Source organism: Puma concolor, chromosome F2 (assembly GCF_028749965.1).
Source record: "Puma concolor isolate L17-30 chromosome F2, mPumCon1.1.hap2, whole genome shotgun sequence".
Taxonomy (NCBI): Eukaryota; Metazoa; Chordata; class Mammalia; order Carnivora; family Felidae; genus Puma; species Puma concolor.
Window position 1 is genome coordinate 26,079,448 of NC_141684.1, and position 26,245 is coordinate 26,105,692.

At 36.8% G+C, this 26,245-nt stretch overlaps 1 protein-coding gene across 6 annotated transcripts in view; it reads left to right on the plus strand.

The window, feature by feature from the left end:
• Window positions 1–26,245, plus strand: part of CSMD3 (CUB and Sushi multiple domains 3) — a 1,257,965-nt gene that overhangs the window by 579,848 nt on the left and 651,872 nt on the right. For all 6 annotated transcript variants that reach the window (XM_086695899.1, XM_086695901.1, XM_086695900.1 and 3 more), the window contains one exon: window positions 2,766–2,890. In XM_086695899.1, the coding sequence (XP_086552025.1) occupies window positions 2,766–2,890 (125 nt within the window). The remainder of the gene's footprint in view (window positions 1–2,765; window positions 2,891–26,245) is intronic.

The window sequence follows — 26,245 nt, forward strand, 5'->3', positions numbered from 1 at the left end:
AATGGATGCCCGTATCTCCCACTCCCCTGCCCTCTGGCATCCATTAGTTTGTTCTTTGTAGTTGTAAGTCTCATTCTGCTGTCTGCTTGTTTATTCATTTTTCTTATATTCCATATATTAGTGAAATCATACGGTATTTGTCTTTCTCTGTCTGACTCACCTCACTTACGTAATACCCTCTAGGTCTATCCCTCTTGTTACAAATAGTAAAATCTCATCTTTTTGTGGCTGTGTAATATTCCATTGTATATATAACACATCTTCCTTATCTATTTGGCTGTGGATGGACACTCAGGTTGCTTCTGTATCTGAACTATTATAAATTATGTTGTGATTATCATAGGAGTGCATATATCTTTTTGGAGGAGTGGTTTTATTTCCTTTGGGTAAATACCCAGTGGAATTATTGGATCATGCGGTAATTCCATTTTTAATTTTTGAGGAACCTCCATACTGTTTTTCACAGTGACTGTAGCAGTTCACATCCCCAGCTTTTCAAAAAGAAACGGTGAGAGAAGAAAAGAAAATGCCTCCAGAGGAGAGTAGATTCTAATGCCTAGAGACTTTTCCCTATGCTAAACCTTTGTTCTTTGTCATGCCATCTCTAGTTCAGATTTTTTATTATCTTTAGCTTAAATCAGAGGTTGGACAGCTTTTTCTATAAGGCATCAGATAGGAAATATTTTATAGTTTGTAGGCCAAAGCGTCTCCATTGCAACTACTCAACTCTGACATTGTAGCATGAAAACAGCCATAGATGATATGTAAATGAAAGTATCCCTGTGTTCTAATAAAACTTTATTTATACACATCGAAATCTGAATTGAGTACAATTTTTACAGTTCATAAAATGTTATTTTTGTGATGTTTTTCAAATGTTTGAAAGTGTAAATGCGATTTTTATGTGTTGGGCTGTACAGAAATAGGCAGCGGACCAAATTTGGCCTGCAGGACATAGTTTGCTGATCATTGGCCTAAACCACTTAAATTATTTTCTCATACACCCCTATACTCTAATACATGTTCCTTTTAAACTGTCCTCTATGCTGTTCCAGATATATCTTTTTTTTTTTCAACGTTTTTTTTTTTTTTTTTTTTTTTTTATTTATTTATGGGACAGAGAGAGACAGAGCATGAACGGGGGAGGGGCAGAGAGAGAGGGAGACACAGAATCGGAAACAGGCTCCAGGCTCCGAGCCATCAGCCCAGAGCCTGATGCGGGGCTCGAACTCACGGACCGTGAGATCGTGACCTGGCTGAAGTCGGACGCTTAACCGACTGCGCCACCCAGGCGCCCCGATATATCTTTTTATAATACAAATGTGATCATGGAAGCTGCCTCTAGGACAAGCTGAGGTTGCTGAACAGGAGCTATTCAGACACAGGCTGGGTGAGAGGGTGCAGGCAAGGCCCTCCAGGAAGAGGGGGAAGGGAGGACAGTGCAGACAGAATACAGCATGGCGCGTGCAGATAGTCAGCTGCTAGAGGTAGCGTTCACGTGCGGCACTGGGTTAGGGATGGGGTGGAGAAGTTGGCTGCACTTCTTGCAGGAAGACTTTTTATGCTACGTAAAGGAAATTGGACTTTATCTTTTTGTGGTGAGTTGCTGTTCAGGGATTTTAACAAAGAAAATGCATGGTCAGTTTTTCTTTTTTTTATTTCATTCCAGCAAACATCCATTACCCTTAGAAATTAAGGTTTTAAAAAATGATCCTTTTAGTAACTTCGCTTTCAGCGGAAAGGGAAGCAACATCCAAATTGCAGTAGGTTAAATAATAAATGATGGGTAAATTTTATATGCAGGGCAATAAACACAATTTTGCAGCCCTAAATATGTGTTTGCTTGTTTGTCTATTTATTGATATACAAGTACCAGTCCAAATAACTGCACATATAAATACCTGCTAGAAAAGTACCACGATGTGGTATGAATACATGGGTTGAGATTCAAGTCAGGAAGACCACTTTTTGCTTCATGGTTACCACCTCGGATTGGAATTTTACTCAGTTATAGAGGTGCCTGGGTGGCTCAGTTGGTTAAATGTCCAACTTCGGAGCAGGTCATGATCTCACGATTCATGAACTTGAGCCCCACATCAGGCTCTGTGCTGCCAGTTCAGACCCTAGAGCCTGTATCAGATTCTGTGTGTCCCTCTCTCTCTCTGCCCCTCCTCTCCTTGCCTTCTGTCCCTCTAAATACATACATACATACATACATACATACATACATAAATAGGGGTGCCTGTGTGGCTCAGTCGGTTGAGTGACCGACTTCGGCTCAGGTCATGATCTCACGGTTTGTGAGTTCGGGCCCCGCGTGGGCTCTGTGCTGCCAGCTCAGAGCCTGGAGCCTGTTTCAGATTCTGTGTCTGCTCTCTCTCCCTGACCCTCCCCCACTCATGCTCTGTCTCTCTCTGCCTCAGAAATAAATAAACATTAAAAAAAAATTATAAAAAAATAGTAAATTACTCACTTAACCTTGGTTTCTACAACTAACAACACGATAATTAAATTTGATGACAGCTTTCTGTAGTTCCTACTAATATCTTCATGTTATTGACTTACAAGAGGTTTGTCTGTTTATAACTTTTATTATATATTTGTACAAATTATATTTTCATATTTTGTTTTCCCATTGGAAAGATACTTTTTGTCACTATGGAACATTTTTGACCCATTGGATATTAGCAGTAGAGGTGGAGATGAATCACTGTTATATGCTTCTAATCCTGTTTTGTTTTTTTTTATCCTCTGTTCAATTTTAGCCTTGGATCAACTGTGCAGTTCTCTTGTGATGAAGATTATGTCCTACAGGGGGCTAAGAGCATCACTTGTCAGAGGATAGCTGAAGTCTTTGCTGCTTGGAGTGATCACCGCCCTGTATGTAAAGGTAAAGAAAAATCTTTAAATCAAAATGCTCTCTTCACAACATTTTTTTTTTTTAATGTTTATTTATTTTTGGGACAGAGAGAGACAGAGCATGAACGGGGGAGGGGCAGAGAGAGAGGGAGACACAGAATCGGAAACAGGCTCCGGGCTCTGAGCCATCAGCCCAGAGCCCGACGCGGCGCTCGAACTCACGGACCACGAGACCGTGACCTGGCCGAAGTCGGACGCTTAACCGACTGCGCCACCCAGGCGCCCCTCTCTTCACAACATTTTAATAGTTTGAACTTTATTCCACCGAGTATAAGTTTCAATTAAATCTTTAAGGTGTAATGCAGTCTTTAAGGAAGTACTTAACTTATGTATTTAGCAATAGTTGTTGAAAACCTCTAATGTGAAGCACTGGGTTAGGTTCCCAAGGAGTACCCAATGTAATAATTGGAGTAATATGCAATATAAGACACTGATGACTTTGTTGGCTTTATTTTAATAAGAAATTACCTTGTGTAGACATTGATAGGGCCTGATTTTTTAACCACAGTTTTATCTCTATTTGTATGCTTTGCCATTTTAATTGCATTTGTCTCCAATAAGCAGCGATACTGGTGTCGGTGGAGGTAGAACACAGTTCTGTGATTCGTTAATTTAATCTAAGACAAATCCATGTGTACCCTCTGGCTTCCCATATTACCAGTAACTGCAGATAAGATTTATTCCCACCACCTTCTTCAAATTAAATATTTCTATATGAATTAAATACACTCCCGTTTACTAAAATTTATTCAGCTGTGTTTGAAAGTCAACACCTCATCCTACTGGCAGTCGTGATTGCTCCTTTGTTGTTGTTGTTATTTTTTACTAATTGCATCCCTGCATATTTCAGTGTCCTAGTACTCAAAATTTCATTAGGCTTTCTTCACCCTCGGGGAACATTTTCACTGAGTCAACACACTGTAGATTCCCCTCAGGTGTCATAAGGGTGTTATCAGGGGAATAGAGAAGGGGCATATTTGAGAGCTACCATAAAGGAAAAAAGACAAAAGTATTTGACAACTGGCTGGATTTGGAAGGAGAAATTAACAAGAAAGAGTCAAAGATGATGTTCAAGTCCATGAGACCAGAAAAACCTCATGCTGTTAATAAGTACGAAGAAACTGAAAAATGGAGTTTTATGGAAAATTATCCACAGTTACTGCAATATTGTGATCATTGGCACCATTTGTAGGCACTTTGTGCTGGGCATAGAGCTAACCACCGTATATACTATGTCTTATTTAATTCTGAAAACAAACCAATGGAGACATTATTATCTCCATTTTAGAAATGAAGAAGCTAAGACCTAAAGCGATACAGTCACTTTCCCAAGCTCAAATACTTGGAAAATATTTTTCCTTAAGTCCTTAAGTCTATAAGTCCTTAAGACTTATAGAATGGAGAGAAAAGCCAGATTTCAGAACTTTATTGATGGAATAGAAAATGATAAAATGGAAGCAACAAATATATTCCACTCACTTGGCAATGGCAATGGCAAAGAAGAGAGAATCTAGATGTTTTACAGATTTGAGTAAATTTTTTCTGTTATAGGTAGATGATTATTCATAACCTATCTCATTTGCAAAGGCTTTCAAAATGACATATAGTGTGATAACATTAAAAGTAAAGTGAAAAGGAGATGATACAATAAGGCAGAATAGTTTCATGATCCTAAACAAAAGTTTACATACAAGTGGGTAGACAACTGTTAAGAATGGTTTACATGTAAGACTTAAATATGGTGGCTGCCAAACAATGGGGAAACATGACCATTTTACACAAAAACCATTGTCTATAAAATACAAGCATAGCAATGAAACAGAAAAAGCAAACTTTTTCCTGGCTTTGAGGTCCGAAATGCCTTGCATTGTTTTTTATAAAGTAGACACTGAATAATAGGCATTGTGGGAATAACTTTCATCAATGTTCTGGCAATGACTAGAACAGTAAACTGTATAAGGTTGATTTTTTATGGTGTCCTCCACTCAAGACAAATTACAGTTATAAAGGACAATGTAGTAAAAATCATGGTTTCAAAGAGTGTGATCCAAGTATCTTGCTTCAGTTTTACATAAATTAGATGTGTGAACTTTCTGATGGCAATAAAGAATGGAAAAAAATAGAGAGTAGATTTAAAAAAAAAAAAAGAATAATGGTAATGCAGAAACAAAATCTCACACAAGAGAAGTTACAGCCAGATCATGGAATTTAAGGTCTACGTAAAGTAAGATGGAGACTATAAACCACCTTTTTTCATTCAAGACTCTCATTTCAATAAAAAGAATGAATCATATTTATTACAATTGTAAATTGTTCAAAGGCAGTAATAATGTTACATTATTCTGTTATTCTTCACAAACCCTATGGAACAAAGAGCAGCTCTGTAGTGACCCATATCTCAAGAAATACTTGTTGAAAATTAATGCGTGATTATTTTTCTTTGATTCCAAGATGCAGGAGCCAGGAGCTATAAATGTGCATGTTCAACATTCGTATAGTGATATTATTTCATCTAAATTTTACATCTTTTCTGAAGATACTAATCATTTATACATAGCTTTTTTTCATTCCTCGCATGCAGGCGCATGTGTGTATGGTTTATAAAGTACATTTGGCTATTAGAAATTACTGGCTGTGGTGCTAGAAACAGTAATGCAAGGAACATGCTGAAATAGTAATTGAAGTTTTAAAATGACTATCCACAGTGAGTCGGAACAAAGAATAGTTTTCATGTCTCATGGGTGCTTGGACAGAATAAATATGCTTTTTTCCAGACAGCAGCATAAATAGCAGTATCAGTGCACTGCACCTTTGAGGGGTTATTAATATAGCTGCCGTCTATGTATTGCATGGTTGAGCAATCAAGAAATGGTGATTTTCAAGAGACTGAAAGTTCACACAAATAGCAAATTATGAATTAAAAGAAAAGGAGCAATTTACAAATTAATATTAATGGATTTTACACCAACTCAGACAATAATTTTATTCCCTAAATGGGATATGTGTATGAGATATTTACCAGTTTACAGTTATGGAGACAATTATTCTTTGCTGGATATTCAGTAGATTTCTAAAAACTGGAGTTTATGCAAATAAGCAGACTTTTGTACTTGACTGATACATAGAATGTTTATTTTAGATATTCATGATATTCAAATAAACATCATTTGTTTGAAAATTGATTGTTAACTAGGAAATATGTAGGATAGTTAATATTTCTAGATCAGACAAAGCTGTCGACTAATTTTCAAACAATATTTGGACAGTCCAAATAACCAGTCAAAGCACAAGGGCATTAACCACTCATGAGAGTAATGTAAAAGGTGGCTAAGGAAAGATTAGAAAAGAAGGCAAAAGAAATACAAAAGTATTGGAAATGGGTAAAATCAGAAAGTCACCTTTTAATTCCTTTATTCAATTAATTATTCAATCATTTGTATAAGTAGTGATTAATATACTTACTTATTTCGGATTCCACAAACATTAATGAACATTAGTAAGGATCCCAAATTAAATATGTGGGATACACAGTATGTGATGGTTTTAATTATTTTATATTGAAATTCAAAACTAAAAAATATATGCTAGAGTATGTTGTTTACAAGAGAGGTACAATTCTCTGCAGAATTCAGGTGAGGAAGATTATTCCCAAGTTTGGAGACCGTCAGGCCTTAAGATAGAAGAGCAGGACTTGGAAGTTGTTTTGAATTTCAACATAGGAAGTTGGAAAGCATTCCAAATATAGAGGGTATGTCATGAGCGAAATCACAAAGTGAATCGGTGTATCTGTGGAAGAAGATGGGGGAGGATGGGCATTCCAGTTTGGTTAGGTATATAAAGGAATATGAAGTGAGGTCAAATTAGAGGGGTTGTATAACTCCTCCTTTAAGTGTTTTTGGAAGCACCCTAAACCATTCTATAGTATATATATATACTGCAAGTAACTCCTATCTTTCCATTTGGACTATAACTTACCATACACAGTGCTAGCACACTAATCCCATCAAAATCTCAGATTTGTTATGTCCCACTACTTTTCAATGGCCCCATTTTATTTCTCAATTTCGTACTGTGAGCCAGTAAAATGAGACAATCAAGAATATGAACACAGGGATGAGACTTCAAATCTTCTTCGATCTTCTACTTAAGTAATATACTCTCGTCATTAATTATCAGATTTCTTATCTTGAAGTAGAGTTCCAATACATCAGGATCTACTCCATCTAGAGGTAAGAATTTGTGTGAGGACAGGGCGCCTGGGTGGATCAGTCAGTTAAGTACCTAACTTTTGAGTTCGGCTCAGGTCATGGTCTCACGGTTCGTGAATTTGAACTCCAAGTCCGGCTCTGTACGGATGGCGCAGAGCCTGATTGGGATTCTTCCTTCTCTCTCTCTCTTTCTCTCTCTCTCTCTCTCTCTCTCTCTCTCTCTCTCTCTCTCTCTCAAAATAAGTAAATAAACTTAATAAAGAAAAGAATTTGTGTGAGGATGGAATAAGGTAATCCATTTAAAACAGGGAGTATATGGGCTGAAGCACACTAATGGATGGAAGTGCTGGGTGGAGCCCTGCCCCTAATGCTTATCTCATCTGACTTCCAAAACAATCCATGATCTGTCTCCATGCAGTTGTTTAATTAACTCTCACCAGCAATTTATCCCAGCATCTCAATAGTGAACACAATCACTGCCCTAATTTTCATATATGTGTGACTTGACCTGAATGGAAGAAAACCTAGTAACCATACACTGCTCACCTTTCAAAGTCTTAAGTCACCTTTCACCTCCTCCAAAACTTCTTTCCTATTTCAATTATCCATTACCCGCCCCCCCCACACACACACTTCTTTAACCTTACTTCATATTTTCTATCTTTACCACACAATTTAGCATTGAATTCTAGTCTCTTTGGCAGTGGTTCCTCACCATTTTATGGGCAATAGACTTGATCCTTCAACCAAAACCACCTCAGAAAGAACAAAATAATCAACACTTCTAAAGTACTTGACTTTCATTGGATTTCCTTTTGACTATTGCCAAAAAAAAGGACAGTTATCTATATGGTTTATCCATATATTACCTTCGATTAAATGGAAGGATCATAATGGGGTGCCTGGGTGGCTCAGTCAGTTGAGTGTCTGACTCTTGATCTCAGCTCAGGTCATGATCTCATTGTTTGGGAGTTTGAGCCCCAAGTCGGGCTCTGCACTGGCAGTTTGGAGCCTGCTTGGTATTCTCTCTCTCTCCCTCTCTCTCTGTCCCGCCCTGTATTGCAGTTTATTTGGTAGATAATCACTGGCCAAACCTAAGGGTTATAACGCTAATTAATGAATATTTATTAAGGGCTTTGAGGTCTTACAGTTTCCAAAATTCTTTCACATATGTTTTAGGCTCCTTCTCATGTTTTGTTCTTCTTCACAATGTTTACCACAGTGACCATTATGCCTATATTTTTGTGCATATGATAATTGCTAAATAAGCATTTTGAATAAATATTGTGGAGAGACTTAATTATAACAGACATTTTTAAAAGATAGTAATGTGCTGATATTAACCACAGAAAGTTGCCCTGGAAGAAGGCTTCCTGTTATGCAAAAGCAATTAGAAAATTTTGCCCAAGAGCAAACCAGAACCTGCTGAAATTTATCAACCAGAAACACATATAGCAGGTGTTTGTCTGTAGCTGTTATTGATGCCTTCTTAGTTTCATGGAATAATGTTACAGATGAGATGATGCATAATAAGGGTGATATTAGCAATTAATAGAGTGACATATGGTGAAGAAGATAGACAGATGGTTTAGATATGGGTATTTATCATACATTCATGTTTTTTTGATGGTCTTTTTTCCGTTAAAAATAATAGTTTGAAATGTATTATATAATTTTGATAAGGAAATAAATTTTACTGCCAATGAATATATTTTAATGACAAGATGTTATTTACATATTATGTGCTGCAGATGATAGTGATGCATTTATGTATATAATTTAAAATTCAAAACTACCCGAACAATTAGAAATTTTGCATTTCAATAGCGGCCTTCCAACAATTGTTCAGAAATACATTCCACACATCTTGCCTACCTCACAAACTTATTAGGAAAATATACAAATAGTTAGCAAGTAAATGATCCTGTTTTGGTATATAGTGGTGCGGAGGGATCTCCACAGTTATCAGTGAGAACTTTCTATTTCCACCCCCCCTTTCCCTGGGTATATGACCTTGCTTATCTTGCTTAATGTTTCCTGGGCTTCCATTTGCTTTGTTGGTGATTACTCTGAACTTCTTCCAGTTGTAAATTCTAAAAATTCGTAAGTACATTTAGTGCTTTCTAGACTTTAGAACATGGTAAGGTTATTCTTGTTTTTTCAATTTTTAAAAATAGGCTTTGGTTTTTAGAGCAGTTTTAGGTTCAAAACAAATTTGAGTGGAAAGTACAGAGTTCTCCTATATCCTCTGCTCCCACTTGGCACAGAGTGGTACATCTGTTACAATCAATGAATTGACACTACCTTATAATTATGCTAAGATTATTCTTAGTTAAATGTTTGTCTTGGTCTTCTAGGGCAGCTATAGCAAAATACCATAAACTGAATGTCTTATAAACTACAAACATTTATTTCACAGTTCTAGAGACTATGAAGTGCTGGACGATGTCTGCTGGGTACCAGCTTCCTTATTGTAGCCTTCAGACTGTAACTTCACATGATGAAAAGGGTGAGGGATCTCTCCGGAATCTGTTTTATAAACTCACTAATCCCATTCCTGAAGGCTGTGCCTTTACCACTTAATCATCTCCCTAAGTCTCCACCTCCTAATATTATCACTTTAGGGGTCAGGATTCAACATATAAAGTATATGGAGAGGGTACAAATAGTCCATAGCAATGTTTTCCTTTACCTTTGGTGGTCTAGTGTCTGTCTTAGTTCTTGGCACAAAGCGGGCAATAACAACAACAACAACAACAGCTACAACAACAACAGCGACAACAACGATACTATATGATAAACTATTGCTAACAGAAGAGTACTGTTCTTTATTGCACTGTGTATAGGTAGCAGTTTAAAAATAGATCAATGTTACTTTTACTTTGTGCCAAAACTGTGGTTATCAGTCATCAAACTACTTCAAAGTAGTTTAGATTCTGTGAATCTTTTATGCCTCATTTACTATTAAAGATATAATTTCATATTAACTTAAAGGAGTATTTATATTCATACGTTTCTTACTATGTTCATTTTCAATGATGTGTCCTTAGAAAAGTAAAGTTGATTGTAATGTGATTCTTGATTCTGTTATCTTCTCACGATTATAGTTTTGAGAGTTTTTAAGTGGAAAATAATATATTAATTATTAAAGCTAGTAACAATTTTTGGTGAGTTGGGAGAGAAAATAAACAGGAAACAACTCTTTTATTTTTAGCACATATAATTTTAAAGCCCTGAGGATCTGAAAACTAATGGGGATGAAATGGACTATGTGATGAACAAAGCTCAAATGACTAAGGAAGTAAAAATAATAACCTGATAAACAATGGATGTTTTAGCTGAACAGCCAAGGAAACACCTGAAATGTGTTATCTTTATGAAAGCATGAACAAACTGAAAACTAATGAAATCATCACAGGAATACAAAATTTGCAAGAGAAACTACTTGTTTGAAAGGAAATGTCAAAGAATTGTTAAAATGAAATGACTTTTTTTTGTGTGTTTGTAGTAAATCTGTGACATTCCTCAAAATTCCCCTGGAATGCAGAAAGCCTTATTTTCTGTGTTTGTTGACAGGATGTGCTATTATCATAAAGTACTGGAAGATCTATTCTGACTTAATACCCTTTCCGATAATTCTGATCACCTTGAAAGATGGGCGAAGTAAAGACGTTGGAGTGAGGGCCTTCCATCTTGAGATCTTCCACAGTGCAAACTCACTTTTGTCTTTAAATAGCAGGATACCTACTCCTGTGCTGGAGAGTTTGCAGAGAAAATGATTGTAGAGGGATCACTAGAACGTCTGACACTTTTTCTGTGCACTCAAAGAAGAGAATTGTACCATGCAAAGTAAAAGATGCAAGGTGAAATGAAAAATATGAAGACCTGGGAAAGACACAGACACAAACAGGAAACAAAAGGCATGGGCAAGATATATAGACACATGATTGATGAGAAGGGGGCATTTTTTGATATTTAAATTGAATGTATTTGAAATTTAAAGAATCATGGATTTTATCCTTGATATGAATATAGAGAATTTATCACATTTGGACAGATCTTTCCTTATATTAAGGGATAAACTATGTTCGGCTGCTTAGCTAGTCTGACACAAGATTTTCTGCATCTAGGTATATAGCAACAGCATTTCCAATCACTAGCCAGGCGTGGCACCTGGCTGACATCTTCACAAATACTTGAATGAATGAATGAATGAATGAATGAATGAATGTTTCTCACTCTGCTAGACACAACATAAGAAACACAGAATAGAACTGAGCACATCACATCCTCGAGGAATTTCCAATCTCGTTGAAAACGGTACATTCGAAATGAAACAACCAGAGAACATCCCTAAAGCAACAGAGGCATGGTTGCACGGACAACGTTTATGTCATAAAGATAATTCAAAACAAAGGTAGGACAGAAGACAGAAATGAGAATGTTAACCTTTGGGAAAAAAAATTCCATAGACCATGAAAATATCACTTACTTTCTCTTTTAATTGAATATTACTGTATATTTCTAATTTGGGAAATCATTCGTTTTTAACAGCATTGATATTTGTTAAGTAAAATTTATTAGGTAAATTTGTTACCTAAAGTTTATTTGTTACCTAAAATTTATTAGATAAAAGGAGAAAAAAGATGAACTAGAAATTATCTTTGTCTCAAGATCAGTTCTCTACTTTATGGGAAGAACACAGTAGAAATGCATGCATTGCCATACATCCCAGTAACAGACACTGCCGATAAATGAACACAGTGCTTTCAACTCAGTGAGCATAAAACAACCACTCTGCCTAGAAGAGTCCAGAAAATGTAATAAAAAAATGAATAGGGACTTAAGAAGGAGAGGCAGACAGACAGATTTATAAGTTGAAGAATGGAAAAATATGTAAGACAGAGAAAACTATACATAAAGTATCAGGATTGTGAAAGAGACCTATATTAGAAAGAGAGCAAGACACTGATGGAGTATGGAAGGGCATAAATTTATTGATGGTGGGAAAAATGGAGATCTATTGGTTAGACACATGGATCTTATATGCTATATAAGATCTTGTGAAGCGTCTTGTATGCCAGTGACAAAGTAAATATTGGGTTTTATCTTGGATTCATAAAGAGGAAGCATTTTTGCTTCTAACTTTTTAAAAAGGGATTATTTATTAATTTAATGTGTTGAACAATTGTTTATTCAGTGATAATTATGTGCCAGTCAGACACTGGGGTAGGTACTAGGGATAAAAAGATAACTAACTGAAAATCACTACTTACAATGAACTTATTCTTAATGGTGGGGGGCAAGAGAAGATCCCAAAGTTAATATACCATTACAAAAATCTATCATTAACTCGATACTACAGCTATATAAAAGGTGTTCTGGGAGTTGACAGAGAAGGCTTCCAACAAGAGGAGGACACTGAGCTGGACCTTGAAGACACAGTAGACAAGACCAATGAAACAGTAGTGGATATGAACGGTACACCAGATAAAACCACATTAGAAAAGGCACAAGATAACAAGCTACTATGTTATAGAAAATGGAATATGAATGGAGAGAGGTAACACTGAAGGTAGGGTGTCCAGTTTGACTTTCAATTAAGTCAGTGATAAGAGAAATGCAGAGAAAGGATTAGAAAAGAAGTAGATTGGAGGTGACACCAATATATACGGGGTAGGAGGAGGAAGTTGAGTCCATGAAAGAGACTAAAAAGGAAGCAGCTGGAAGCAGAGATGGATAACAGGAGAGAATGGTGTTATGACACCACAGTGAGGAGAGATTGTATAAATGAAGTGTGGTCAACATTTTTAAATTCTGCAATGTGAGGAATAAAAAAAAAAAACTCATTGAGTTCAACCAAGAGGATACCAGTGATCTTGGTAAAAACCATTTTCGTTGGAATCGTTGATGTGGAAGACACATGGCTATACTTGAAGAGTAATGAGGTGAGAAAATTGAGGCATAAAGTGAAAAGCAGAAACTTGGCTGTGAGGCAAAGACAAGAGCTAGGTTCATGGAGAAGAGCATGCAATCTGGGAAAGGTTGTTTTTAAAATATACGAGGTTCAGGGGCACCTGGGTGGCTCAGTCAGTTAAGCATCTAATTCGGCTCCGGTCATGATCTTGTGGTTCGTGATTCTGTGCCCCACATTCAGCTCAGTGCTGACAGTCTGGAGCCTGCTTGGGATTCTCTGTCCCTCTCTCTGCCCCTCCCTCACTTAAGCGCTCTCTCTCTCTCTCTCTCTCTCTCTCTCAAATAAGTAAACTTTACAAGAAAAAAGAAAGAAAGAAAAAAAAAAAAGAGGAAAGGAAAAGAAAAAGGTATGAGGTTTAAATAATGAGTACCTTGGTCTGGCATGTGTGAGAGGTTGAAGAGGTTGGTGAGAACTGGGCCAACTGGAAGAGACAGTTCCCCAATATGAAGGGTCTGGGATTCAGAATAGAGGGGATAGCATTGAACTTGGAGAGGAGTTAACACACACCCTCCTCTCAGGTAGGAGACCATGAGGAAGGAACCAGTGAAGCCGTAGATAAGTGTACAGGTGGGAAACAAAAGAAGGCATCATTCTCAAGTGGTGCTCTTCCTCTTCCCTCATTTTTCTTTTTTTCTGTAAAGTGGGTGAGGTTATCTAAAGAGAAGAAGAAATCCAGCAGTTCTGTGATTAAGCAGGATGGAACCGAAGATGAAATTGATAGGCAGAGAGAGCTGGGGGAAGTCACCAAGCAGTCAGCCTCTGAGAAACAGGATCATATCCTGAGGGTTCCATTTAGGCCAGTGGTCCTCATCCCTGGCTGTGCATTACAATCACCCTGAGAGCTTTTGAAATAAAAACCTACGCCTGGGTCCCAACCCACATCAGTGAAATCATACTCTCTGGAGGAGAGATAATTCAGTTCCTGTATCCCCTCTGAGATATACTGGTCAGTTTAATTGTATTGAAGATTCAGAAAACAGCTTGAAATGATATTGTTTCCTTAGAGAGTCTCTCCCTCATTCCCGAGAAGTCATGTCACTGGCAGGCTGCTTGGAACATTTAGTTACACATATCGTATTCCTGTTCTACAGACTGGCAAAGTGGAAGTCTGATGCATTCAGGTCACCAAGGCATAGCAGCAGCTCACAACGTCCTCTTCTTACTGGACACATGCAGATACGAGAGCTATATAAATTTGCATGTTAAATGTCAAAAATGGACTCATTTTCATACTTATCATGTATTACCAGCTGGAAATGGCACCGATTTACTTTTGAGATAAGTGTTTCTTGGGAAGAAATGAAATGGGGTCACAACTGAATGAGCTGCACTTCATTTGCACTCCTGCCATCCATTTATTTCCGAGAGCTTTAGCTTATTTATTCCGAGGGAACAAGACAAGGCAAATGTAGGTTTGTAGCATGGAAATCGTTTTGAGAAGAAAATTAAATAACTATGACTTTACGAAACATGAATTCTTTTCAAAGTTGGTCGTAAGTGCCAACGTTTCAACATATGCATTACTTTTCCACCTCCTTTCCTTGTTGTCTTTGATAATCCGATTCGTGCAGCATTTGCTTTACTGGCTTATTATTTTAGATATTTTATTTAAAAAAATACTATTTCAAATTCCGCATTTCTTTTATATAGTTAAGGTCAATATTTATGACTTTCTTGCTGAGTGCTGTTTTGCTACAAAACTCTTCTTAGTTCTTGCACAAGTTAAAAAAAAGGCATCTTGGATGATTTCATGATGCTCTAAACCTATTTAAAGTTAACAAAAGTTCATGGTTCATTTTCTTGGCCTTGGGTAAACTTCTCCTTCAACTTTTGAAGGATAAATATTCATTCATGTTTAGCAGGACCTGCAGTTATATTTTATTCTGAAAATAAATACTTAGGGTATTATGATATTGTTACTTTTAAGCACCATTAACACATCTCACATCTAGATATTTCCACCAAATTCTAAGGGGAAAGGAAAAGCCAACAAAATGTTTAGATATAAAAAACAAAAAGCAAAAGAAATGAGAAGCATCTTACTGCTTTTTTAAATCTGCTTCCTCAAGGATCAAATGTGGCTTTCTATAAGACTATTGGGAATGCTTTCTGAAAACCTTCTCATTTACCATTGTTTACATTTACCATTGTTTTACATTTAAAACCTTTTTGTTTGTGAGCATAATTCATTCCAGAAACATGCTTGTAATCCAAAACTCTTGTATTTCGAAGCGAATTTCCAGAACCATTGGCTCAGTTGTGACCATGTGACTTTCAGCATCTCGTACTACTTGTATTGCAAGGCATTGCTTGTTTTATCAAGTTAAAATTTATTAGAAATGTTTGCTTATCTTGCAGAACACTCGCAGAACAAGTTACTCTCAATCCAAGGTTTTACTGTATTTTGTTCTTTTCTGCATAAAATTTCTTTCCAATTTATGCAAGGATGGCATATGGTATTTTTCTTAGCTATTTAGAATATTTTAAAAAGAAAATTAAGTCATAAAGACCGTGTTGTTAAAAAATGTTTTGTGAGGTCTTCACAAAAGGACTCTAGTTGTTTTCCATTTTCGTGACCATAAAAATATTTATTATTTAAATACAGCAGCATTCATTCTGAGCCATGAACACCAAAGCCACATTTGGCTTTTTATTTTCTTGGGCTTTTAATTATTTTGTCTGTTAGGAAGTAATGACAGGATTGGCTGATGTGAACATGCCCTCTGCCCCTGGTACAGCTTAACTGCCTGAGAAAGTTAAAACCTGGGAGGAATAGGAGTAGCTTATTTTAGAAATTATAATAACTAAGGAAGGAAATAGTGGGTACTATAAGTGTATTTAGAATGAAAAACAGCAATCCAAACAAGTTGTAAGAGAAAGTAAAGATTTTACAGCTCAATATGCTTTCAGGGGCTGAGGACTAGAGTCAGAAAGAGTATATGCAGGGGAATGTATGCAGGGGAAGATATCACAAGACCCTGCAGCAGCAGTAGTAAGATAATTGGCAGAGGAACCCTGATTTTAAAATACAAGTGCAAATCATAGATGGATAGGCCTATGACCAGCATTGGATATTGAATATGTGATATATAGTTGGAAGAACTCTACCAGGCTGTCTGGAGCCAAGAAAGTTAGCAATGTGAAATACGCTAAAAAATAATAATTAAAACAATTTTTTATTTATACGAAATAAGGAAAACAATTATACACATAATTATATACGCAATTGTTATAATTATTACAATACTATATTATAGTAATTATATATAATTATAAAACTTCAGTATTTCCTAAATTATCTTTGAATATTAATAATAAACATGTAGAAAACATATTCAGACAACCTAATGATTTGTTGTGTTACTTTCACTACAGAACTTATTAGAATCTCTAATATTCTCAGTTTCTTTGTTTATCTTTAAAAGTAGAAGTGTAGGGGCGCCTGGGTGGCTCAGTTGGTGAAGCATCCGACTTTAGCTCAGGTCATGATCTCACCATTCCTGAATCCCAGCCCTGCATCCGGCTCTGTGCTGAGAGCTCAGAGCCTGGAGGATGTTTCAGATTCTGCGTCTCCCTCTCTGTCTCTGCTCCTCCCCTACTGGTGTTCTGTCTGTCTCTCTCTCAAAAATAAAGGAACATTAAAAAAAAAAAAAAAAAAGAGTAGAAATGTAGTATGTGACACAAGCTCAAAGAAAATGCTGACCTGGGCTGAACACTTTGGAAGATGCTGATTTGGGCTATCTTAAATGCAGTCCTTTCCTAACTGTTCTTGCTTCTGGTTTCCCCTTTCTCACATTTGCTTACCTTATCACTGCTAGAGTACGCTGACTAAAATCATCATCATAATAAATAAAAACAAAACACTTACAATATGCCATCCCATTTCTGCAAATAATTCATTAGTTAAGTATTCGATTCAAAATTTCTTCATGTGCTATTTTGGAGCTTCCAAATATTGTCTCTGAACTTCTTTTCAACTTCGTTTCTTCTTAGTCCCAAACACTACTCCAGAAGGCTAAATGTCACCATACCCTATACTACTTTCTAATATATCTCTTTAGTGAAAAGAAGATACTTGGATTCAAGAACCATCTCCTCCATTGTGTGTTTATGGTGATAGTATCTAACAATTTCTTTAATTTCCTGTCTCTCATAGGAACTGTGCTGACTATATATATTACCTATAATGCAGAATTTTGTCTTTTATAGATGAGAGTAGTTCAAGTAAATTGCTTGAAAAAACCACAGCTCTTAATCCTGGAACCAGGATTCAAATTTACAATTAGAACTATGTACAATTTGAAAGTTCATGTTGTTTTCACTCTCCACACCGACTTAAAGAGCCCAAAACGTGACGTGAAGAATATACATGCTATGGATATGATGAATATCCGTTAAACTTTGCAACGGTTCACATACTTTTGGTTCTTACAAAGTTTCTTGGGAGAAAGATTGACTCTCAGTTCTAGCCTGTATAAGGCATTTGGCCTCCTTTTTTTCTTTTTTTGCTTTACTACCTAAATCCTGACTGAACTGTGTCTGTGGATTTTGTCCAAATATCTTTCATTAATTAACTTCTCCCTTTTCTGGTTCATCTCCTCTGAGTTGTCCCTTGGAAAAATCTCCCGTCTTCTTAAAACCAAGAGTCCCTCCGAAATATCAAATTTCATCTATTTGATGGATAGATATTCACAGTTGCACTTTTGTTTTCTTCGTAGTCAAACATTATGGTAAATGTTGGCATACCTAATTATACTTAAAAAATGTACCCCAGGAAGCTTGAGGTTACTGTTAATATATTCATTGACTAGTTTTGAAAGAAACAGGGAATTTTACAAACAGATATTCAGGCCCTATGGCCATAATCTGCAAAGATAAAGGAAAGCAAAAATATTTCTCAGTAAAGAAGAATTTGAATGTGTGTTGAGAAGAGGAAGAAAAAACCAGAAAGTTGGTGGGATATTAAGGAATATGGGAAGAAGCTGAAGCCTTAGGAAAAGGTAGCCGGGGGGAAATCCTTGGGTCAGATGAAGAAACGACTTATAAGAAAGGAGTGATCTAATATCTATTTCTAATTTTTAACTTTTAATGTAATTTTTTGTTACTGCCATGAAAACTCCTTACCTTGTCTCAGTCCCCAAATCTTAATAAGTAATAGTTGATCCTAGTAGTTGGTAGTGGTTAGAGAAGAATAGATAATAAATACAAAGGATAATAGTCTCCTTTTCCAATTATTAGAGTTTTTTTAATGAAGTTTAGAGTTCTCAGATAGTGTAGAGGCTTTTAATGTATTAAAGCATGGGAAGATACGTGAGTTATTCTTTTGGTAAAGCTTGTGGTGCGTTGCTTGATAGGAGCTCTGGTGACATAAAAAGTAGTCAACCCTGTGGACTCAGTACATGCCTCAGGATTGTCAGAGGGATGTATCAAGACTATGAAGGGTCTGAGGTCTTACCTTACTTGCAAATTAACAAGTTAGCTTGCCATACTTTTATGTTGCTAGAAGAAGTCAAAAGACTCCTAGGTCAGGGACAAAAGACAGTTTACTACTCACGACATGAGTAGGAGGCAGAACATCACCATTGTTGCCAACTCCCTGAGCCCCCGTTTCTACATGGCTGCTTGAAGAAGACCAGATAACAGCTGCTTATGCAATGGGTTGCATTATAGGAAAGGAACCCTGAGCATAGGGAATCCAAATCTTTTACAATGGGCAGTATGCATGCCTATTTATTTGCTCTGGAGGGAGACACTATCTCTATCTTCCAAGACTGTAAATAAATGGGTCCTTTTCTCTGGAAGGAGAAACTTTGTCTGTCTTCTAAGGCCATTCAATATGCAAACAAACTTAAAAAGATACTCCAGAACAAAGGCAGTTAGTGCTTTTGCTTGCAAGATGCATGCAATTATGATAGGTCCGTGGAGAATTACCTCCTGACTATATCTACCTCTCATTTCTCTATCTTGCCTTCTGGTACATTTTCCCATGAGAATTCCCATTAGTCAGATGCTGATTAATCTGAATGCCAGAGGCTGAAAACAAATCCATTCAATTTTCATCATACAGCATTTAATTAAGATTATTATCAACAGGACTCCAAACTACAGAATGAGGCCAACCTCCAGGGACCCAAACCCAACTAGCAGAACAAATTACACCAACCATCAGTGTCTACATTAGAAAATCAGGTGGCTTTTTCCTCTCATTTCTGTATTGATATTTGCACTTGTCCCAAGACATTAATCCAGGCACTATAAGATGCATTAACAATTGCCTTGACCCACATGGTAGAAGTCTAGGGCAATTCTACTATCCTTAACAACTCTGGCCAAAAGTTGAGGCTGATGTGAATGACTTCCAGAACCAAGGTGGTATCATTGATTTTTTTTTAACTAAGGCCAGTAGCTTCCCTCAGGTACCCAGGGTAGCTTCAAAAGGCAAGATCTCCAGAGTGATCTTATTGTTACATGATATAAAGGTGGTATATTTCTTAAACTCTTTTAACTGTCCTGACTGTCCCTTGGTGTCTTTTATCAACACCCATAAAGCACACATCACCATGTTTGGAAAGAGAGGCTGGTTAATGGTTAAATACATGCCTTCCCCATCAGAAGAGTCCTTAGGGCGTACCTTATGCCTCTAGAAATAACCTGTTTTTTAAAGTTGCTGCCCCCAACCCCAAGGAGGACTTACATCAGTCAGGGGATCCAAGTCGATAGTGCCATCAAAGTGCTTCCAGTTGTTGGTAACAGCTTTCATACTTAAAATTTCAAATGATTGAGTTTGGTCCTTTTGGAAGAACTCTGTCCTATCTGTCTATACCATGAGAATGCTGACATGTGTTCACCCCATGGAATGACAAAGTAAAAACTATAAGAGTAGAGCTGTGAAAATATCTGGAGGGATGAACAAGTGTAATAACTGGGAGATTCAAAAATTGGGGTTAACCCATAGACCTCTTTTTAAGTTAGGACAATCATGGTCAAACCATGGTAAAAGACATTGGGCAGGAGATAGGAAATCTATCATTAATTTAAATGTATGAACTCACAACAGTTTTAGAATGCTGTATCAAGGTATTTTCCTTAAAAACAGGGCTACAGGGGTGACTCTGAGAAATAAAGATCATTAATGTCCCTCCCTCCCTCATACCTCTATTTCCCTCTGCCAGGAGTTGTTCCCCCTTCACCATCACAAAATCAATGTGTCTTATTCACCTTTTCTCTCATCATCATATATTCTTATATGGACATTTCATCCAAATATATCATATAAGAATTAGGGCATTTTATATAACTTAACGGGACCAAATATGTCCCCAAATTTTGTCCACGTGAGTTTCTGTAAAGGGGCTCAGTGATCAGTGTGTACTTAACCAAGTGACATTATCCTTATAATCTAGGATCATGTCAGTACAATAAAAGAATCTAGATCACTGAAGCAGAGTTAAGTCTGAATCCCCAAGCCATTTTTTTTTACGCAGATTACCAAAATAAGCAGAGATATAAAAGCCAAACATGAATATAGTTGCTGTTAGGGGAAGAAAGACAAAGCATGCCATACCAGGAATAGTCAAAATGAAATCTCAGATTTGCAAAATAGAGCTGTATATACTGCAGCCATCTGATCATTACCCATAAAGTAGATAAGAAACACTAATCCCTTTCTGGAGATGGTCTCATTCTGTGACCAAACTGTCTTACAAAGGCTTGTAGGGAAGGAGAAGGGATGGAGTTGGGGATTTTTTTTAAGTCTATTTTTAGAGTCCACTCTAACACTCAGCAATTCCAGATGCTTGTAGATGATAGAGAACATGAAAGGTTCATCAAATACTGTTACTATCAGTACATTTTTTTGAGTGTCTTTGTGATAATAGTTCAACCACTTTCAGATTGAAAATAGTCCTGAAAGCCAAAAACATGACAAATTTTATTTCAATGGCTCTGGTAGTATGGACTTGGATTATCAGACTAGACCAGCAATGGCATAACCTGAACAGGTGTCAACCACTGATAAAGCACTAAAGAACCACTGATAACTCTGAGAGGAGGTCAAAGGTCTGATGTAGTCAATCTACCAAAAGCAGGTAGGAATCTGACTTATGTGATGTGACTTCCCTTACCAGAAGACAAATGGAACAGCTTTTGGCAGAAATCACAAATCTTGGATGTGAGGATCTCTTCTGCACCCAAAACAGATTTCTTTATTTCGTGCCCAGTTTATAATAGTATATGTATTTCCATGTCCAGTAACATAATTGATCTGGGCAGAAATGGTGGCAATTTAGGTAGTGCAGGCTTGATCAACAACTTGGTTCCATTAGGTCTCATCAGAGAAAATGTCCTTAACATAGGCATCTGCATTAATGACTCAGATGGTTTAATACCCAACCACAATTATTTTCTTTTTTTTTTTTGTTTTGTTTTAAAATTTTTTTAACGTTTATTTATTTTTGAGACAGAGAGAGACAGAGCATGAACGGGGGAGGGTCAGAGAGAGGGAGACACAGAATCTGAAACAGGCTCCAGGCTCTGAGCTGTCAGCACAGAGCCCGACACGGGGCTCGAACTCATGGACCGCGAGATCATGATCTGAGCTGAAGTTGGCCGCTCAACCAACTAAGCCACCCAGGCGCCCCAACCACAATTATTTTCAAAGTTCACAGCCTCAAAGGGGTGTCTGTCATCTTCTGATCTATAGTTTTCCAAGAGGCAGACTAAACATCTAGGATATTGACAACAACCCAAGTTAGTAAAATATAAGGTTTGTCAAGCGATAATTGACCATAGCTTTGAGAATGGCCTTGAGTTCTGCCTAGTGAGTAGAGTAACCATGTCCATTTTGTATTTTGTAAGGCTAATGTTAAGTTTGAACAGCCACAGCACATCAGTGGGTAACATGATTGAGACAGGTCCATGTATTTAGAAAAAAACTATGCATTGATGGTGTACTGAACCAGAGGTTTGCTTGAAACAGTGGATACAGGGGATAAAGGTTTTCCCAAAAAGAAACAAAACAAAACAAAACAACTGTCTTTTTTTTTTCTATAAAACTGAGATGCCTTTAAGTCCAACCTGGATTCATTCTTTTTTTTTAAAATTTTTTTTTTTTTCAACGTTTATTTATTTTTGGGACAGAGAGAGACAGAGCATGAATGGGGGAGGGGCAGAGAGAGAGGGAGACACAGAATCGGAAACAGGCTCCAGGCTCTGAGCCATCAGCCCAGAGCCCGACGCGGGGCTCGAACTCACGGACCGCGAGATCGTGACCTGGCTGAAGTCGGACGCTCAACCGACTGCGCCAACCAGGCGCCCCAATTCTTAAAAATTCCATTTGCATTTGACAAGCGAGGTTTATGGGCCCTCCTCACCTTGTTAATCAGTAAATCCAAAGTTGACCCACCCACATGGTAATATCAGGCTGGAGAGTCACAATAAGTCCATATGTCAGACATTCAGCCTTGATAAGAACCCAATATAAAAGTAATTAACTATTATTCTAAAGGAATGTGCCTTGCTATTGACAATGGCTTCCTTTTGCCAGAGACTTTAATTAGCAAAACCATTAATTAAAGACAATTATAGCTCAAAAGAGTCATTAAAATTACAGAGATGAAAGATAATAGTACTTTTCTATATGATGATCTTCCCAATTAGGAGAATCCCCTCTGGAATTTGTGGGCATTCATAGCAAGTGGGTAACACATCAATACTAATTATGTATTAAACAGTAGAATCCTCAACTATAGTATATTGAATTGGCCAAAAGGACCCTGCCCACAAGGCCATATTAGTTTCTGTTCCCTATTGTGAATTCCACTCAAAACACACCAATTTGATTTGAATATCCAGTAATTCACAAGACTAACTAGAGTGGTGACTTATATGCCACTATCTGGAGTCATAACATTTTGAATCCCTCCTAAAATCTTCAGCATATTTGGAAAGCTGAATATGGCCTTTGGTCCCCAATGGGGATCAGGGAGACTTCAGTCCCACCCTTACTCATCCTCATCTTTAAAGCAGCTGAGATAGGTTGTTGTAAGGATGGAGAATCAGGAAACAGAGAAGGAGAGAATGGCTTCATGCCAACAAGCAAAGTTGAGTTTTCTTTCAGTTTTGAGTAGTGTAGTGGCTGCCTTCAAAATATTTTTAGATGTCTTTGAGTCATTTTCTCATCCTCTAGTAAGTCAACTCTGTCAACATTGAAAACATAGTCTGGGACAATAAAACTCTGAATATCAGCCAGTGCTTCATTTATGGTTTCCCTTGGGAGTTTGTCTCAGTAAAATCTCCCCAAGGGGGCCAAAGCTATAGTATAGCAGCCAGAACCCAATGCCAGAGGTTCTGAAGTCTTTTAATGTTATCTACAAATGGATCTGTGGTTGATATTTTACACTGCAGAAAGGTCTGAGTCATCAGATGGTCCCACTATTGTCATTCTTCCTTATCAAAATCTTCCTGCCCTCTCACCTCTGAAGTGAACCAAAGTTCTAACAATCAGCCTGGTTTCTTTCCATAGTGGTCATAAATTTCTCTATTTCACTTTGAATGCAGGTAAGCGTGTTTATAGTTTCTCAGCAAGTGGGTAGAAACTTCCGCCTCCTTTCCTAAGGTGCAAATCTTAAAACTAATTCTTACTAGGGTGAGTACCTGAGACTGCCTGCCAAACCTTTGACGTATTTTCCTACCTGGAAGAGAGTTAGCATACCCGGAATTCTGTTAGGACACCTATCTCAGCTCTTACTTCACAGTACTCAGCCTGCAGCCCCCTTCCCAACACCTCCTTCCTCATTCAACAGACAAATAACTACAGGAGCATTTATTGCCTCATTGACCATTCAGTGTTGTCATTGTGCTTTCCATTGATGTCCAGTGACTTCTCTCAAATCACATTAATTGGCATGTGAGACCATCATATTTCTTCTTCTAATGAGCCTCGTTTTTGTCAGAATCCCATCCTCATAACTCAAACTGTCAAACACTTAGGGGTCTGAGATTTTACCATACTTGCAAGTTAAAAATTACACTTCCACAGTTTTGTGGATGTTGGCAGCAGTTAAAAGTTTACTACTTACAACAATGGAAATACCAGAGTTTCCGCTTTGGTGTCGCCTCTTCAAGCCCCAGTTTCCACATGACCAGATAAAGAGGACAAGACAACAGATCACATGCTGTGCATTGCAGGAGAGGAACACTAACTTTAGGGAACCCTAATCTTTTATAAAGGGCAATAATTATGCCTATCCCATTGCTGTGGAGGGAGAAATAGCCCTATCTTCCAAAATTGTAAGAAAATCTGGCATTTATTCTAAAATGAAACATGATCTTTCTCTCCTCTAAGGCTGTTTAATATATAAACATTCTAGAAAAAAAATAGTCCAGAACAAATGGTTCTGCATGCAAGAAATGCAAACACACAAGATACCCATGGAGAATTGTCTCCCAACAGCCTAGAAACAACCTACTTAATCCTGAGGGCACTAAATTCCTTCTCAGCAGACTGTGTGACTCTATGGGCCATGACTGCCATGATGGCTCGAAAGGGGATTGATCACTTTTTCATCCATGAATACAGAAAAAGTGTTATTAATGCAGTGATTTAAATAAATGTGGCCACCAATACCAAATGAAAGAACATTAAAAATAGTTACAAATGTGAAATCGGTATAATTTATTTTAGTAAATATTACAATTTTCCATATTGAATGTAATTTATTTTAACCAATGAAGTGAATTTCAGCCAATCATTCTTTTAAGTGCCGAAGCTAATCAGAAGACTCACCTACAAAAATAGATATAGATACAGACATAGATCCAGTAGACAATTCAGCAAAAATATTTGTATCAGGTGGTGGATAAAGAAAAATATGTTGTAACACATCTTTAGTGAATTCTTTAGAATTTTAAAGTCTGAAATGCTTAGGAGGATACTTTTTAAAAATATCAGTGTGAAAATGTAAGTTTCTGTGAAAATGCTTTAGGTTAATCTGCTTTAATATTTTATCAAAGAAATAGAACGATATGTAAAATTCACAGTTTAGTGCTAGTGACTCAGATTTCTGCAAGGATAGAGCTAATAATAGTATGTTTCTACTCCACTAACTAGTAAATGAAGAGGCAAAAATCCTACATTCCACATAAACCAGAACAATTGTAAGTTTAGTGTTCAGGTCATGAAAAAGTAGATGAGTGCTGAAGTAGGAATAGACTTGAACCATATAATACCTTAGAATTCAGGATTCCAAACTTTTGCATTTGATATTTTAAACTTGCACGTGCCTGTGTGTCCTGATTGTGATCTCTATGTATGTAAAGTTGAAATTAAGCTCATTTATCCTATTTATTAATATATTATTACTCATTTTCAAGAGCAAGTTCTATTTACCTTATTTACAGAGTTAATAATTGAAACTTTGGATACTCTGCAATAATAATACAAAACTTTAGAAACAGAGTCTTAATTTTATGTCTTCTGTGATTTCTCACAGTGTTGTCCAACAACCAAGGATTTAATATTTTACAACAGAATTGGAAATGCAGCCTATCTCCATACAATGTTATTATCTTGACAGAACTGAAAATGCAGTCTGTCTTTTTATAATGATCACATGATCTCATGTGTGATGAAAGATAAATAAAACATACTGTGGTCTTAACAATAAAACATTCCGTTTTCTATAAATTTGTATGCAACTGACAATATATATATATGTGTAGGTATGTATGAATGAGCATAGGTTCATATACATATATACATATATGTATTTGTTATGTGGTTTAAATCTTACTCAATTTTATTTTACTTTAATGTTGCAATCAAATGTCTAAAGTGTATACTGTCTAAAATAGGCACTGCCACTAAGTTTATACATTTTTAGTTACTCCATTACATTTAAACCTTATCATTCAAGTTATGCAGAATCAGAAGTAAAGGAAGTCTAAATGTAGCATTTCGCTTTGCTAAAAACAAAATTATAACTAGTGCACTGATATCTAACAACAACAAAGAAAGTCTTATTCACTGGTAACACAAAAATTGGGCTTAAGAACTACAATGACAAGTGAAAACCGTAATACCATATGATAAATTTTATTAATGCAAAAGCAACACACATATAGTGCCATCAGCAAGCTAAGC